This window comes from Acinonyx jubatus, chromosome E1 (genome assembly GCF_027475565.1).
Source record: "Acinonyx jubatus isolate Ajub_Pintada_27869175 chromosome E1, VMU_Ajub_asm_v1.0, whole genome shotgun sequence".
NCBI lineage: Eukaryota > Metazoa > Chordata > Mammalia > Carnivora > Felidae > Acinonyx > Acinonyx jubatus.
In genome coordinates this window covers 1,922,887-1,937,949 of record NC_069397.1, presented here as the reverse complement: position 1 = coordinate 1,937,949, position 15,063 = coordinate 1,922,887, and the positions used below count along the sequence as shown (strand labels likewise).

General features: G+C 58.8%; 2 protein-coding genes across 5 annotated transcripts; both read right to left on the bottom strand.

Annotated features, from left to right (window-relative positions):
* Positions 1 to 89: 89 nt before the first annotated feature.
* Positions 90 to 3,218, bottom strand: SLC16A13 (solute carrier family 16 member 13). 2 transcript variants are annotated; one of them, XR_008294044.1, is made up of 5 exons: positions 3,020 to 3,218; positions 2,728 to 2,871; positions 1,376 to 2,113; positions 808 to 975; positions 562 to 701 (listed from the first exon to the last, which is right to left on the bottom strand). XR_008294044.1 is itself a non-coding variant. In XM_027047279.2 (4 exons), the coding sequence occupies exons 1-4, from the start codon at positions 3,216 to 3,218 to the stop codon at positions 502 to 504; spliced, it is 1,281 nt and encodes a 426-aa protein (XP_026903080.1). In that variant the 3' UTR covers positions 90 to 501. The 2 variants fall into 2 exon arrangements, 1 of the variants encoding a protein (XP_026903080.1); XM_027047279.2 differs by lacking the exon at positions 808 to 975 and having other exon boundaries at positions 90 to 701.
* Positions 3,219 to 6,250: 3,032 nt separating this feature from the next.
* Positions 6,251 to 12,045, bottom strand: BCL6B (BCL6B transcription repressor). 3 transcript variants are annotated; one of them, XM_027047339.2, is made up of 9 exons: positions 11,905 to 12,045; positions 11,163 to 11,353; positions 10,739 to 10,960; positions 10,305 to 10,637; positions 9,930 to 10,054; positions 9,201 to 9,365; positions 8,984 to 9,114; positions 8,734 to 8,871; positions 6,251 to 8,353 (listed from the first exon to the last, which is right to left on the bottom strand). In XM_027047339.2, the coding sequence occupies exons 2-9, from the start codon at positions 11,339 to 11,341 to the stop codon at positions 8,237 to 8,239; spliced, it is 1,410 nt and encodes a 469-aa protein (XP_026903140.2). In that variant the 5' UTR covers positions 11,342 to 11,353; positions 11,905 to 12,045; the 3' UTR covers positions 6,251 to 8,236. The 3 variants fall into 3 exon arrangements, with proteins under 3 accessions (XP_026903140.2, XP_026903138.2, XP_053067743.1); XM_027047337.2 differs by having other exon boundaries at positions 11,847 to 11,948; XM_053211768.1 differs by lacking the exon at positions 11,905 to 12,045 and adding an exon at positions 11,706 to 11,846.
* Between the last annotated feature and the right edge of the window lie 3,018 nt (positions 12,046 to 15,063).

The following is a 15,063-nucleotide window of genomic DNA, read 5'->3' as shown; positions in this document are numbered from 1 at the left end:
GAGCAGAGTCCAGGGTTCATATGGATACTTCCCCTCCCCGCTTCCTAGCCACGAACCCATTCAGCCAACCCAAGCACATGCGCCCCAGCTCTTTGTGAGGTTCTCATTATTATCCAGTTTCCTTCTTTAGGTTTATCTCAGAAGGGCTTCCCTCTCTCCCAAACATCGGTCTTCAGAGAAGAAAGCTGGAAGGGCAGCAAAGTAGAAATCACATGTAAGGCACGTGAAGATCTTGGCTTTGGGTGTTCACGGCTGATTCACAGCGCAGGGGAGCAGGCTGAGCTCCGGGATCCTCCAGGAAAGGTCGTGGGAGCAAGGAAGAGCTACGAGTCCTCAACGAGACAAGAAAGGTTGGCACAGGCAACACACTGCCCCGGGGGGGAGGCGGGCCAAGAGGCCTTGTTCTTGGGCACTGCGGTTCTGTGGGCACCAGGATGGGACCGAAGGCCCTGAGAGCTTGCGCCCTCTGGCTTTCTGGGTCTGACAGTCCCTTTGCAGAGTTCAGTCCTCCTGCAGCCCTTCCTTGGTGAGAGAGACCTTGGTATCCACTGCATCCGTCTTGGGGTCCTGGGGCTTGGAGGCAGAGGCTGAGAAGCAGAAGACGTGAGGCAGTGTGATGAGAATCCCACTCCCCACGAGAAGGAAGGCCCCGGCCACCACAAAAGAAGCTGTGTAGTTGCCTGTCGTATCTCGGAGGTAGCCTAGATCCAAGAGAGAAAAAGAACACACATGGGTGACCCTTTTCCCAAGACCGGTGGAGGGAAAAGAGAATCCTGAACGCATCATCTCGGAAGAATCAGGACTCACAAGGCAGGACTGGATGAGCTCCAGAACTCTGGGACCCCGAGGTTTCTAAAGCTAACGTCCACCCCCTTCCTGCCTTTGGAAAGGGCCTCCAAACCAGCCAGCAGAGACCTGGGTGTCCACATCGAGCCAGGCACACCTATGCCTTTCTTTCAAGCAACAGGGGTCCTTCTTTTACACTTTGAGTTAATAGTTAGGAGAAATTTAAGGGTCTGAAGGTTTTGGCATCTGGGGCATGGAGAACTTTGACCCGACGGCTCAGTCACCTGGGCTGGGGCCCAGTAGGCCAGGGGAACGGGCAGACGCTGGTGGGCTATGTCTGGCCAGGTCCAGCCAGGTCCTCTGAAAACCCAAGCTGCAGACACCCTGCCAAGGGCTCTTCATAGCTCCCCTTAATCCTCCCACAGTCCCCAATTTCTTTGTGCCATGGACCCACTCCGGGGCTACTCTGACGGACCCGTGTTCCGTGCCATCCCGGAGGGCAGTATTCACAGACACTGGAATTTAAATAGTCCCCTCCCCCTCGCAATACATGCAGCCCTGACCCCCCCGGAAGCCCAGCCCCCCTTACCTGACAGAGGGGCCCCCAGCAGCCCCCCGATGCTCTCTACCATCTGCACCAGTCCCAGGCCACAGTATATCCTTCCAGTGCCCACCAGTTCAGGCAACACGGAGAAGGCCACGGGGGTCAGGGCCCCTGATGTGAAGCCATAGGCCACGGCCAGAACCATCAGGGCCGTGGGAGTCCGAGCCACGGGGAACAGGGCCAGTGACACCCCGGTCAGGGTGGTCCAAAGCATTAGGAGTCGAGCCACAGGTCCTGGGGCGGTGTCCCCCAGCCACCCAGAAGCCACACGTCCCACGAGGTCAGACACAGCCACCACCGAGAGGAGGAAGGCAGCAGACAGAGGTTCCCAGTCCAGGTCCTGGAGATGGGCCATCAAGTGCACGTAGGGGATGAAGTAGCCAGTGTTGATCAGGGTGAGGGCCACAGTGTAACGAAGGAAGGGGCCGTGGCGGAGGAGGGAAGAGAGTTGGGCCCCAGGGCCGCCCACAGCAGGGTCCTCCGTCAGGGAGAGTGGGCGGAGGAGTGCCCCGCAGGCCACCAGGTGGAGGGAGAGGGCAGACACCAGCAACAGTGCCCCCCGCCAGGCGTAGCGGCTGACCAGCCACTGGAAAAGTGGGGCAAAGGCAAAGGAGGAGAGACCCACGCCGGTCAGTGCCAGCCCCGTGGCCAGGGATCGCCTCCGAGAGAAGTAACGGGACAGGCAAGCCAGGGTCGGAGTGAAGGTCAAGGCCCAGCCAGAGCCTGTCAGAAAGGAACAAATAGGGGTTGGGGGACTCCTAGGGGGCTCGGGGCACCCAGTAATCCCACCACTGCCCAGGATGTAGCACAGGCTTGGCTTACAGCCCCTAGCATCGATACCCTGTATTTTATTCAATCTCCCAGCCTTGGGCTCGCCATCTTGCAGATGGGGTGATACACCTCAGGGGATTGCAGAGGCTTAGAAATACCGTTTGCGGGGTAGTGGCTCAGAACTTTGCAGTTGGGCTTGGGCTATATATCACTTCTGGCTACGGTGAGCTCCAGCTGCCAAGTTACATAAGCTTCCGAAGCCTTTCTTGGTCTGTATGCAAATTGGACAACGAGATCTATTTCACAGCCACCGAAGCTGGCACAAGTGTAGGGTGATTCTTACACTCCAGCCCCGGGCTTGCATTTGCTGGATCCATCATCTTTGAATTTCTCAATATCCCCCAAGCCGCGCTTTATCAAGTTAGTCATCCCTCTTCAACCTTCCCTTGCGGGCACAGGTGCTAGCAGAAACTTTCTCTGAGCCTCCCCGAGCCTCTGGGAAGGGGCAGGAAGCAGGTGAAAGCCCGGAGGCCCTTTCCCTCTCCTGCCCTAGTCCTGGGCCTCACCTGACAGCAGCCCAATGCTCAGGTATAGGTGGGTCACGGAGGTAGCAAAGGAGGCGAGCAGCATCCCCGACGCAGCCAAGATGCCCCCAGCCATCACCACGGGCCTGGGCCCGTACTTCGTGCTCAGGGCGCTGCCCACGGGGCCTGAGAAAGAGGAAGAGGTTCTGCGAGATCTCCGGCGTCCTTCCCAGCCCCGCCCTGCCTCTCTGGCGCCCCCTTCACCACCCCCCCCAACCCCCTATCCCTTCCGAGGGAGGGTCGCCTGCACGCCGGACCCGGGCGCGGCACTCACTCCCGAACTGCTGCACGGCGATCCCTATGGAGGCGATCCAGGAGACCCGCGCCGCCTGCTCTTGGAACGCCGCCACTAACTCCACGAAGAAGACGCCGAAAGAACGGAGCACCCCGAACACCAGCGCCGACTGGAAGAAGGCGGACAGCACCACCATCCACCCCCAGCCCCCGTCGGGGGGCTCGGCCCTGCGCGCCATCGGGGAGGGGACGCGGCTGCAGCCAGTGCGCGCCGCCCGGGCGGGAGCAGGGAGCGGGGACGCTCCACCTCCGCCCCGCGAGCCGCCCAGCCTGCGGAGGGCAGGCTGCTAAAGAGGAAGGCACCGACGAGGGCTTTTAAGCGGCTGGGAGGCTGCGTGAGGCGCCTGCGCCTCTCCCCTAGGGGGGCGACCTAGGTGGGGAGGGCGGGCGAGCGGCGCCCGGGGGCGTGGCTCCGCGGGCAGCGCGCGGCGGGTCGAGGCCGGGGCGGGATGGGCCCGCGCGGGGGCCCGACGTTCAGCGGAGGAGCCGCGAGGCGGCCCCGGGTGCGGGCCCAGCCCTGCGGCGCGCCAGCCCCCGTGTGGGTTATCGCTCTTGTCACTGGAAGTGTCAGCTACGCGGCCACCGCGGCCGGCACCCCCCGGCACGGCTCGCTGGTGGGGACGCGCGACTCCGGAGCACGGGGGGTGGGGCCAGAAGGGCGGGGCGGGGCTTAGAGCCGCGTCCCGGACCCGGACAGCGAGTGGGGCGCATGCGTAAAGAGGGGACCCGAGGCGGCCTACCGGGTGGGCCCCACGGGGACTCGGGGATGTGCGGGGAGGCCGTTGCGTCCCCCGCCCATTTTTATCCGTGCGGATTTCCGCACCAAGACCCTCCCGTTGGCAGTTTCGTGCGGGAAAGTGGTGGGTGAACTGGTTCGGGAGAGGAAGACACCCACTTGCTCAACGAGGGGCCTAGCTGCAAGGCCAGGACGCCCGGTGGGCGCAGGGGTTCTGAGATGAGAGTGTCAGACGAAGACACCTGCCCGAGCGCCCGAGGACGCTAGAAGCTACATGCCTGGATCCCGGAGGTCTCCGAGGCCCCGGAAGAGACCAGGGGAAGGACAGGCTGTTGGACTGCGGGCGTTCATTTCTGCAGTGGGAACTCAGTTCCTGTTGCTTCTGTTTTCACCAGCAGGAAACCCACAGGTCACAGAGACCAAAAATAACTGGGAAGAGGAAGGGCGGCTGTGAGCTCACCCGGGGCCCCACAAACATCACCTACACCCCTTCCTCGGTGGGGCTGGAACGTTTTCTTTCACCCTCTGGTAACAACAACTTCTACGCAGTATTTGATCTCCTGACGGGGTTGACTAAAGAGCCAAGTTCTGACCACCGGAGCAGCCAGCCCCTCCTACCCAACCAGTACCCAGTGGGTCCATCTAAGACAGCACCGAGGGCTTGGCTTCCTGTTTCTTCATTATAATTCATGCTCCCCAAGACCCTGACCTGGTAAATTGGGTTCAAGGGCTCATACCTAGACAAATGGGGGTGGGGAGGGGGGAGGCTGCCTGGGTGGCTCAGTGGGTAGGGCATCCGATTCTTGATCTCAGCTCAGATCTTGATCTCAGGGTCGTAAGTTCGAGACCTGCATTGGGTTCCACGCTGGGTGTGACGCCTACTTAAAAAAAAAAAAAAAAAGAGCCTTGAGTGGCTCACTTGGTTAAGCGTCGGACTCTTGGTTTCAGCTCAGGTCATGATCTCACAGTTTGTGGGTTCGAGCCCCGCATCTGCTTGGGATTCTCTCCCTCTCTCTCTCTCTCTACCCCTCCCCTGCTCTTTCTGTCTCTCTCAAAAGAAAGAAAAGCAAGCAAGCAGGGGCGCCTGGGTGGCTCAGTTGGTTGAGCTTCAGACTTGAGCTCAGGTCATGATCTCACGGTTCACGAGTTTGAGCCCCACATTGGGCTCACTGCTGTCGGCCTGTTAGCGCAGAGCCTGCTTAGGGATCCTCTGTCCCCCTCTCTCTGCCCCTTCCCACTTGTGCTTTCCCAAAACTATTTTTCTTAAGAAAAGCATTTTGAGCCTTATAATTTTATGTGTGGTTAATAAAAATAATCATACCCCCCAAGATTTTGTTAAGTGGAATCAAAACTTCGGCTGGTGGGAAATAATGCCAAGACGTAGAAATTGATGCGGCTGTATAACATAGTGCAGGGGCATAATCTTTAGGAGCAAATCAAGGCTCCAATCTTGGTTTCATCACATACTGTCTAAGCCACTGAGCCTCTCAGGTGGCTTTCCTAACTGTAAACTGGGGATAAGATTAGTACGTACTTTTTCGGGTTGTCAGAGGAATTGAATTAGAAAATCTATGTATGCACTAAAGTAAAATGCTTAGTTTAGGACCTGACAGGTAGCAGGGGATGAGTAATATTAGTTGGTCTCATTTTCAACAGGACAGAAGCTATAGTGGGAGGAGGAAGAGAGGTTTTAGTTTGGGTTCTTTGTTTCATTATTTTACTTAAAAAAAAAATCTAATCTGGATCATGAGTTTTCAGATTGAGAAATACAACCACAAACTGTAAATATTGGAAGGAACTGCAGACCATGTTAATGGACTTCTTTCACAGATGAGGAATTTAAATCCAAAAGAGAGGTAACCTAACAGAATCAGTGACCCTCTGCCTACAAGCAGAGCGGAGCGGGGCACCCAGGCCACGCAGAGGGCGGGGAAGAAGCACGAACTGGGCAGTGGATACATTCCAAGGCACCATCGCTGGGGGAGGGGTGGAGCTCTCACATGGGCTCCAACCGCATACATGGCCTTGTCACTGCCACCTGCATCCTTACGGTCCTCATGGGACCCAAGTCCTATCCATTTTCCTTGGTGGCGGTGGTGGTGGTAGGCAGGGGGTGTCCCAAGCATTAGGACCCCAGCACAGATGCATATTCCCCTCCCCCCCCCCCCCCCCCCGGCATTATTCGTGGCTTCCAGGTTTCTCGCGGCTGCCCCCACACCTCGACCAGGAAGTGACTTCAGAACAGCAGGATGCAGGTGGCTCCGGAGAAACTTCATGAAGTCACTGGTTCTCACACAATGCGCCGGAAGGCAAGGGCAGGGAAAGGGAGAACAAGGGCCATTCTAAGGGTCTGATGTGATGGGGGCAGTGGAATGCTCACAAAATCCAAGATGGAGTCCAGCAGGGAAGAACCTTCTTTCCCTGGCTGCACCCTGCTCCCAGATCCTCCCAGGCAAGAACCTTGGACACAGCAGGCAGCACAGAGAGGCTTCTTTATTCCAACATTCTGATCTTGCAGGATCTAACATTTCCACCCCTGGGCGCTCTCCACCTGCCCATCCAGTTGGCTTAAAAAAAAACAAACAAAAAAACCCATGGTTCCGTCTCCTATCTCTCTTCTGCTCTCAACTCTGGCGGGGAGTAAGAGGGAAAGATCAAGAAAAGTTGCTTTCTCACCTGGCCTCAAGCAGAAGCGATTAGTACTGACCTATCTTGAGCCAGCTCCACACCGCACCCTGCAATCGAAGAGCTCCCAAGGAGGGGAAGGACTGTAAATCAAGGCCCTAGGGTATCATCTCACATTCCAGACATCCCGTCCAGTTAAGAGGCAACTCCATTCCCAACTTTCTGCCTGCTTGGCCTGCACCGGAGACTGCCCCTCAACCAACCTACCCATCTCTCAGCCCTACCCGGATACTCGGTCAGCTGGAAGGTCCATCAGTCAATTAATCTTTTAAATCTCTAATCCCAACAGCAATCCCAATCATAATCCCAAACTCTAGCAAATCCAGAATGGAACTCAGCCCCATTTCTCTCCCTGTGGAAGGTCCTGCTGCCGTCGCTGGTTTCAGACAGGAACACAGTGGCAGGAAGGCCAGGTCACAGACCTGGCTTCTCTAAAGTAACAAAGTTACCAAGCACCTGTGACTTCTCAAGGCAAAGGCGTTTCTGGAATCTGAACACTTGCCACAAATGCCCAAAAGCTCACCAAAGGGAGAAGGGGTTTGTCTCAGGTAGACAGAATCTCAAGGAACATTCAAATCCAGACACATCTACAGTACAGGACTGGTCGTGACTCAGCTGTTAGTCAAGATAAAGAGTTTCATAATTCCCCCGCAGGTCATACCATTCTTAGAGGCTGGGCAGAACCCAAAAAGCTTGCATCATCTCTGATAAGGAATTTCAGATCTCTCCCTCATGGAGGGATCAACTCAGTGCTAAGCACAAGCCCCAGTGGGAAGATTCTGGGCTCAAATACATACAGCCCAGTTCATGCCAGACAGACATAGTGCAGCCAAACCCAGGTGGCCAGACTCTTGGGAAGGTTAGGGCCATAAGAGAAAGCCTCTCCAATCATTCCCCCTAGCTCCAACACCGACAAAGCCCCCACATCCACAGCCCCCAGGAAACACTTTCTACTTCCCTGTCAGGCTCACCATAAAGCTTCCTCGAAGTCTTGAAAACAGAGAAAAAAGTCTATAGCCAGTTCCAGCCCGCTAGAGAACCTACATTATCCAGAATACCGGAGAGGGTTCCTGACCCAATGCCACAAACTCACACGTGCCCAGTGCTGCCCTAGAAATTTAAGGTTCCAGACCTACAATCGGGAGAGACAGGACACACAGAAACCCTTCCTCCATTTTGCACACACCAACAAGCAAACAGGTTGAAGAAACGAGACGATTCCGAAGATAAAAGTTAATGACAATAATAAACATAAAACACTCAAGCCTAAGGACTCGGCCAAGTGCTAATCTCTGCCAGCAGAGCTGTGACCTCGCATACTGTGCTTCAGGTCACTTTGAATCACACTTGTGGAAGAGGGAGGTGGGAAATGCAATCGAATGGAGGCCCCGGTGCCACCCACGGGCCTCAATAAATTATATTTACAGACAAACCAAACGGAGAGGGGGCCGCGGGTGTGGAGGACTGTTCCCTCAGGGAATCCAGGCCTCCAGTCTCTCCCCTCCCTCAGCTCCCAGCTTGCTGTCTCCTCAAGGACAATTTCGATTGTGGGGAAGAGGTTTTGACCAGCAAAACAGGCAGATCAAGCCACGACCTGCCATCCCTGTTCCCCCCGCCCCCCCCCCCCCCGTGAGAATTTAAGGCGGTGGCTGTTTCTGATACCAGAGGGGCCTCGCACACCACCCCTCTCCTCATGCCCAAGGCCGACAGGGAGGCCGGGCCTGAGCGCAGCTTTCCCGGCTTCCAGGAGGCGAGTGGGATCGGGGCGGCGCTCAGCTAGGGCCCCCCCAGAATGTGGTAGTGCACTTTAGTGTTGGTGGCAGCCCCGTGCTTCTGGCGCAGATGCAGCCGAAGTTGACTCTTGTGCCGGAAATGCAGGCCGCAGGGGTCGCACTGTGGGGGGGGGGGGGGGACAGCCGGGTCAGCGCCCGCCCCCTTCCACCAGCACCTTTTAGGCGGGGCGCGCGGGGCAACTGTCCGGCTCCCCGCGGAAGACCAGCTCTTTGGTCCTCGCGTCTTCCCAGATCCTCCGCGGAGGCCGAGGAGGCGGGCCCCGCCCTCAGCTCCCCCCCAGCTCCTCTTGGGGGCGCCCAGACGGACGGCGCCCAGTCCGGGGGCCTGGCTCGGGTGCCTGAGCCTCCCCGGCCCCGCCCCTTGATCTCTCAGGACTCCGCCCACTTCCAGGAGCTCCCCTCGAGGCCCCGCCCCTAGGTAAACGCGAGGCCCCGCTCACGCTTCGGGCGAGGCCGGGGCGGGGCGGGGCGGGTACTCACGTGGTAAGGCTTCTCCCCGGTGTGGATGCGAACGTGGCTCTTGAGGGTCTGTAGGTGGCGGAAGCGAGTGCCGCAGGTGGGGCAGGGATAGGGCTTCTCCCCGGTGTGGATGAGCACGTGCGCGCGCAGGTGCGCTACCTGGGAGGGGAGGGGGACCTCAGACCGCGCCGGCCGAGGGACCCTCCCCGCGGCCCCGCCCCGCGCTCCGGCCAGTTGGCCTCCGAGCTTGGCCTCGGAGCCGGCTGGGTACCTGCACGAAGCGCGAGCCGCACGTCTCACACTTGTACGGCTTCTCTCCGGAGTGGATGCGGCTGTGCGTTTTCAGGTTGGCCGGCCGGTTGAAGCGGGCCCCGCAGATGGAACAGTGGTAGGGCTTCTCCCCTGGAGGCCGGGAGGAAGGGAGGTCGGGGACTCGGCCCTAGGACACCTGCGGGCACAAAGCCCGGAGGGGCCCTCTCCTCCCCTACCTGTGTGCACCGTGCGGTGACTGGCCAGGTTGCCTTTGTAGCGGAAGGCGGACCGGCACAGCTGACACTTGTAAGGTTTGTCCTCATCCCCAGGAGCCAAGGGGTCCAGCCCCGACGAGCACCCGGCCACAGCCTCGCAGTTCTGGCAGCTGAAAAATTCACTTCCTGGGAGGGGAGGTGGGTCATGACAACAATACCAGTGAATCCTCAAACCACATTGGTAAAGTGGGTTTTCTCTTTCCCAATTTACTGTAAAGGCTTCTGGGGCTCGTCTGACTTACTCAAGGTCACATGGTTAATGAGAGGACAAGCCAAGATCTGACTTCATGTCTGTCTGACTCCAGAATACTCTGCTAATCTCTTCGGTAGAGGCGGTGGTACGGGGAGGCCCCAGTTACCGGCCCCTGTTGGTCCCCTCTTGCACCACGATGGTTGACAGCTTGCCAGAGAGGCAGGCCCTGCCGAGCTCTGGGCCCACCGTTCCTCCCCGAGGGGAACAGGCCAGAACTTCGCTGCTCACTGGAAGCTTTAAAGAGCACTGATACCTGGTGCCCTCTTCCAGGCATTCTGATCTTCGGGGATGTGACCTGGGCAATGGGATTGTTAAAAGCTCCACACGTGACTCTACGTTGCAGTAATTGGAAAGGGCCTTTCCTTTTGGCCCAAACTTGGCCTTGAGCAGACCCAGGAGAAAAGCCAAGAAGGAAGTAACTGAAAGGGCTCTTGTACCTGGTGGGGGACAAGCCGGCCCAGAGTGTGAGCCAGGGGTCTCTTGAGCCGGGGCTGTGAGGAGATGGCGGGTATGGACTGGAGCCCCACACTTGAACTGTCCCGTGACAGCAGTTGGAGACAGCCTAGGCAGATGGCAAGCCCAGAAAAAAGGGTTAGGAGAGCTTTTACTGAGGGGGGGGTTCTACCCTGGAGGACTTGGAGCCAAAGGCCTGCCCCCTGGAGGTGAGCCAATACTGACCAATGAGCCACGCCCTTTGTGCTGCCGAAGCCCCACCCCTCCCTCTCCGCTCCTGACCACCCAGGCCCGCCCGATGGCTCGGTCCCCTAGCTGAGGCTAGCCTCTACCAATTCTTGAGGTTCCAGTTTCTGTACCTGCTCTGGGGACCAGGAATGGGTCCTTCTTCACTGCCACTGCTGCTGGAAGCCTCATCTCCACTGGGGAGCCCGGCTTGGGGGCAAAGTTGACCGGAACTCCTCTCCCCCGCCAGGCTCCCTGCTTGGGAGGCCTGAGAGTTTAACACGATGAACTTGTATTTTTTCCAGTTGCAGGCCTTGGGGTCTGGGCTACCTTGACTGCAGCTGCGAGATTCAGTAGGTGGGTCCGGGTGTCCTTCGGAGCGCCTGGGACTGCCCGGGGGAGGGGCCATTGGCGGCGTGGGGGGTTCTGCCTCCAAAGGCCGCAGAGAGATGCCCAGAGGTTCATAGCTGGGAACAGTGCGATGGATCTTAGTGCCATTTCCAAATCTCGGCCTCTGCCCTTGACACCCGGGATGCCACCTCACCCCACGGAGCTGGGGCTCCCTCACCTGGCCTGGATGAATCGGTGGCATGCCTGGACCACATGTTCCATCTGCAAGTAGGTGGCGGCCGCAAGGACCGCGGGCGCAGTGGCGGGAGAGAGGCGGAGGCGTGAGGTGTACATGAAGTCCAGAAGGGGAGCGAAGCCTCCGGCTTCGGGGCCCCCGGGCAGGGAGAGCACGTCCACCCCCACTCCTGCGCGGCCTCGGAAAATTGAATAGAAGAAGCCGCTGGACAGAGGGCAGATAGGCTATGTTAGCGCCTGGGGGCCCCTGGGAGACACGCGCCACGTCCTCCCCACTGTCGCCCCAATCCCGGGGTGCTCAGCCTCCTGCTTCCGGAAGGCTAGGCTTCGGATCCCCTTCCGAAGACCTCATGGCTCCGCCCCTTTCCCATTTGGCCCCACCCCATCCCCTGAGTCACCCGTCCAACCTGCAGGCGATAAGAACCGCCTTGTGGGCGCGGAGGGGTTGCCCGCCAACCAGCAGCGTGACGTCAGTGAGGATCCCGCGCAGGCGCAGCTCATTCAGGTTGCCGAGCACGTCGGAGGAGTGGCGCGTGAACTCGCGGACGTAGCCCAGCGCCCCCTCCGGGGTGGCGGTGGAGCCCATCGCGACGCAGGCCTGCGGGTGCAGAGCAAGGAGCTCAGGGACCCGGGCCGACCTCAGACGCCTGCCCTCCTCGCTTCGCCCCTTCTGCTGACGCGCATCTAGAGCCGAGCCCCTAGGCCGGCTCGCGCAGCCTGGCTCGAGCCGTCTAGTTGTTTCTGGCCTCAGCTCACCGGCGCTCGCTGCACCCCCCCCCCAACCCCCCCGAGACTCCACAGTGCCTGCGGCGAGCTGGAGGTTCCCGACCGCGCCGTCGATGGCCCGCGTGGGGAATCCGGCCGCAGCGCCCTTGGTCCCCACTGCTCGTGCCCGTCCAGCACCCCGCTCCCCTCTGCTTCGCCGCGCGCCTGGCTCTCGGGTGTCCCACCTGCCTGGAGACCCTAGACGGCCCGCGGTCCACACCTCTCCAAATCCCAGTCGAAGCTCCCTTTCCGAAGCACTGAATTCCCACTACTATCTGGTCCCCGACCCCTAGCGCAGCCCGAGTACTGGGCCTCAGTCTTTCTACCATCCAGAACCCTTCGCGGGGACCCCGGAGTCTGGGTCCCTCAGTCTGTCGTTCTTACCCCCGTCCTGCAGGGGCTGCGGCTTCTCTTCCCAGGGGGGCGGGGTCCCTCTCCCCTCCTGGACTCGGCTCCTTTATCTGGCCGGGATGGCGGGGGCGGGGGTGGAGGTGGGGTGAACGCCTGGGTCTGTATCCTTCCTTCCTCCCTTGCTCTCCAGATGGCGAGCCCGGGGCGGGGTCTCCGGCTTGAGGGCGGGACCTCAGAAACCCTGGGTGGTCGTAACGTCAGGGGTCTTGGGCCACTGAAAGTGGAACCGGGGATGGGACGGTGGAATTGGGGAGGGGGTTGGGGAATCTCGAGATCGGAAACATGGGTGACCCGGGTCGTCGAGGGGCCTGGGGCAGCGAAAATTGGTGTGTTGGCTTTTGGAAGGGGGTGCCTGTTCCCGGAGAGTGAATACAGGGAAACTCCCCCCTTCCAACGTAAGGTATCCAGGAGATAAAGGGGCGCCCAACAAGGCACCAGGTGTGGGGAGGCGATGGTGGACTCGCGTGGGGGGGGTCTCAAGACAGCGGGAGGTCGTCGTGTGAATGACAGGCTCCTCTAGCGGTGCCTGCAAGAAGGGGGGCTCTGATAGGGCGGGTTAGGGAGGGGACGGATATGATTTCTAGTTCGTTTCCTTCCATTGTCCTGCGACCGGACGGCTCCGCCAGCTGCTTCCCCTCGAGGAGGTGGGGAAAGCCCCGGGTGGGGGCCCAGAGACGCTCAGGAGACCTGGGCGTCCGGATTCTCGCTCCCAACTCTCTCCTGAATCCTTTTAGGGATCCAGAGAGACAGACTCCCGCCCAAAGCCCGCTCGCCCTCCCCCAATCCCAGCTCACTAGGGCCTCGGGCACCCGCCCGTCGGCTACGCTCGGAGGCTGGCGGGACGCCGGGGTCCAGCGCGGCAAGTAGGCAAAACCCGGCAATGTTTGACTCCTTCCACGAGGGGGCGGACGAGCACTAGCCTCGCCTCGCCGTCTCCACCCGGCTGGGGTCCACTCGGACCGGGGCGCAGGATCCACTCGGTCTGAGCGGCTGAAACCTTCGTTCTCCCCTTTGCGCTGGTTAATTTTGTCCCTCTGTCTCCTAGGAGGGGACTGGGGTTGGGCGGAGGGAGGGAGAGTTAGGTGACAGCGGGGACTTTCCTCCGAGGCCGGGGTTAGAAATCCGCGGGCTCTGGGTCTGAGCCCTGGGTGCTCAGGGTTTTCTTTTCTAATTAGCTAGACCCTATCAATCTGCCTGTAGGGGTGAATTTTTAGTGAACATTAATATGAAATTTGGGTGCGGTGGACGGAGAAAGGAAAGCAGGGAGGGAGGGTCTCAGGGTAACAGGAGGGAGAGAGGGAAGGAGGGGCCGATAACCCTAAATTTAGGTCCCCGCATCTGGGAGATAGGCACGGGTCACACCCTCATATTTTGTTTGGGGGGACGTTGGGGGCGGCAATGTTTATTTGGCGGGGGCGGGGGAGGCAGAGCTGAGGCTAGCTGCAAAGCAGGACTTGCATTTGTGTTCAGGACGGTCTACAGGTGCCCAGGGACATCTACCCGTTATCCATGGAGCTGCCTATCTGGGCCTGGGGTCCTCCTCTTCAGATCTGAGGGTGTCTTTATTTGGGTGCAGGAAAGAGCAGCTGAGAAATTGAGAATCCAGGACCACTAGGGATGGGGTGGGGGTCGGTGTGGCCTTTGTCTGTGAGGGTTACTTCGGTCTCTGCTCAATTTGGAGTTGGGAGGTCGCCTGGGGGCTCCCTTGGGGATCAGGCTGGAGTCGATTTTGCGTTATCTGGTCAGTTGGTGGAGAGTGCACGTTTATGACCGGGTATTGAGTTCATTTGACTGTTTTGGGCACTGGCGGCTGAATTCAGGCCCCGAGGGCCAATGGTAAGTTTGAGGGAGCTGAGTCTGAAGCTACATTCGTTTGGGGGGATTCTGACACCCATAATTTGGAGATTGTCAGCTTGGAATATGAGGACAAACCGCTAGATGGTCTTCAGGGGGTGGGTGAGGGTTTTGTTTTGGGGATTCATAGTCATCGGTGTGTATGGACCATCTGATTTCAAGTAGAGCAGTCGTGCTGACTTTGGGGTACAGTCTGTGTGGGGAAGCCGTATGCGTTTCGAGGCTCAGGTTAGATTTGGGGGGCGTGAAATTTAACTTCGAGGGTTTTTTGTTAGCCTGAGGCAGGACATAATAGGGACCTGGGAGCAAGTTTGAAGGCTTTCTGCTACCAGGGGTCACTGAGGGGAAGCAAAGCTTTATATCTGAATGTTGTGGAAACTTACTTTGAGGGGAACAGTCCACTGTTTACATAGATAGCCATGAAGGTTTTTCCAGGGGGAGAAACAAGGTGAGGGCCCAGGGTGAGAGACTAAAGTCTTGGGGTGTCCTTATTTGGGGGTGTTTTTTTTTGCCACTCTTTGGGTGTGTTTGATGAAGTGGAGGGATGGGTCTCAAGGGGAGATTGATCTGAAGGTTCACTTAATTTGGAGCATGATGCTGATGTGGGATGTCCTTTGCTCATAGCTCCCTCTCACCCTGGATTCTAGAAATCTCTTTTTCTGGTGGACCCCCAATTACGCCCAGGATGTGAAGGGAGAGATTTGGAAAGGTAGTGGGTGGGGTATCTCCTCTTATTTCTATGTGGCCTGGATAGATCTGAGGGAGAAAAGGTGGTTTCAGACTCGGAACCCCAATTTCTTAAGGGAGCACACCTCACTTTCCGGGAAGGTGGGGGGACATGGGGTGTCCTGTGGTAAAGTGGACATCCCGGGCTTGGGCAGTGCTGTTGGAACTTTGGCAAGGAGAGGTGGTGGTGGGGGGTACGAGGAGGTGATTCTTGTACCCAGAGGTTCCAGGATAAGAGCCCCAAACGGGAAGCAGACAGAGCACTGGGAATGTGGGTGAGGTGGGGAGGGGGGAGGGGTGCCCCACGGCAGCAGGGGCGAGGGGGTGACTCAGGCCAGCTCTGCACGCCTGGGTCCCTGCTCTCTTCGGCTCTCCTCCCCTCTCTCCCTCCCACCGCCCACCCCCCCAACCCAAGGAAAAAAACCTGCCTGTGCAACAGCAATGGCAGATTCCAATCCTCCAGACTTTCCTTAAACCACCGCGGAGACCAGCCAGGGGGGAGGGGAGGGGAGGATCGGGCTTTCCTGCTTCCCTGAGACTGGGGCTATGAGC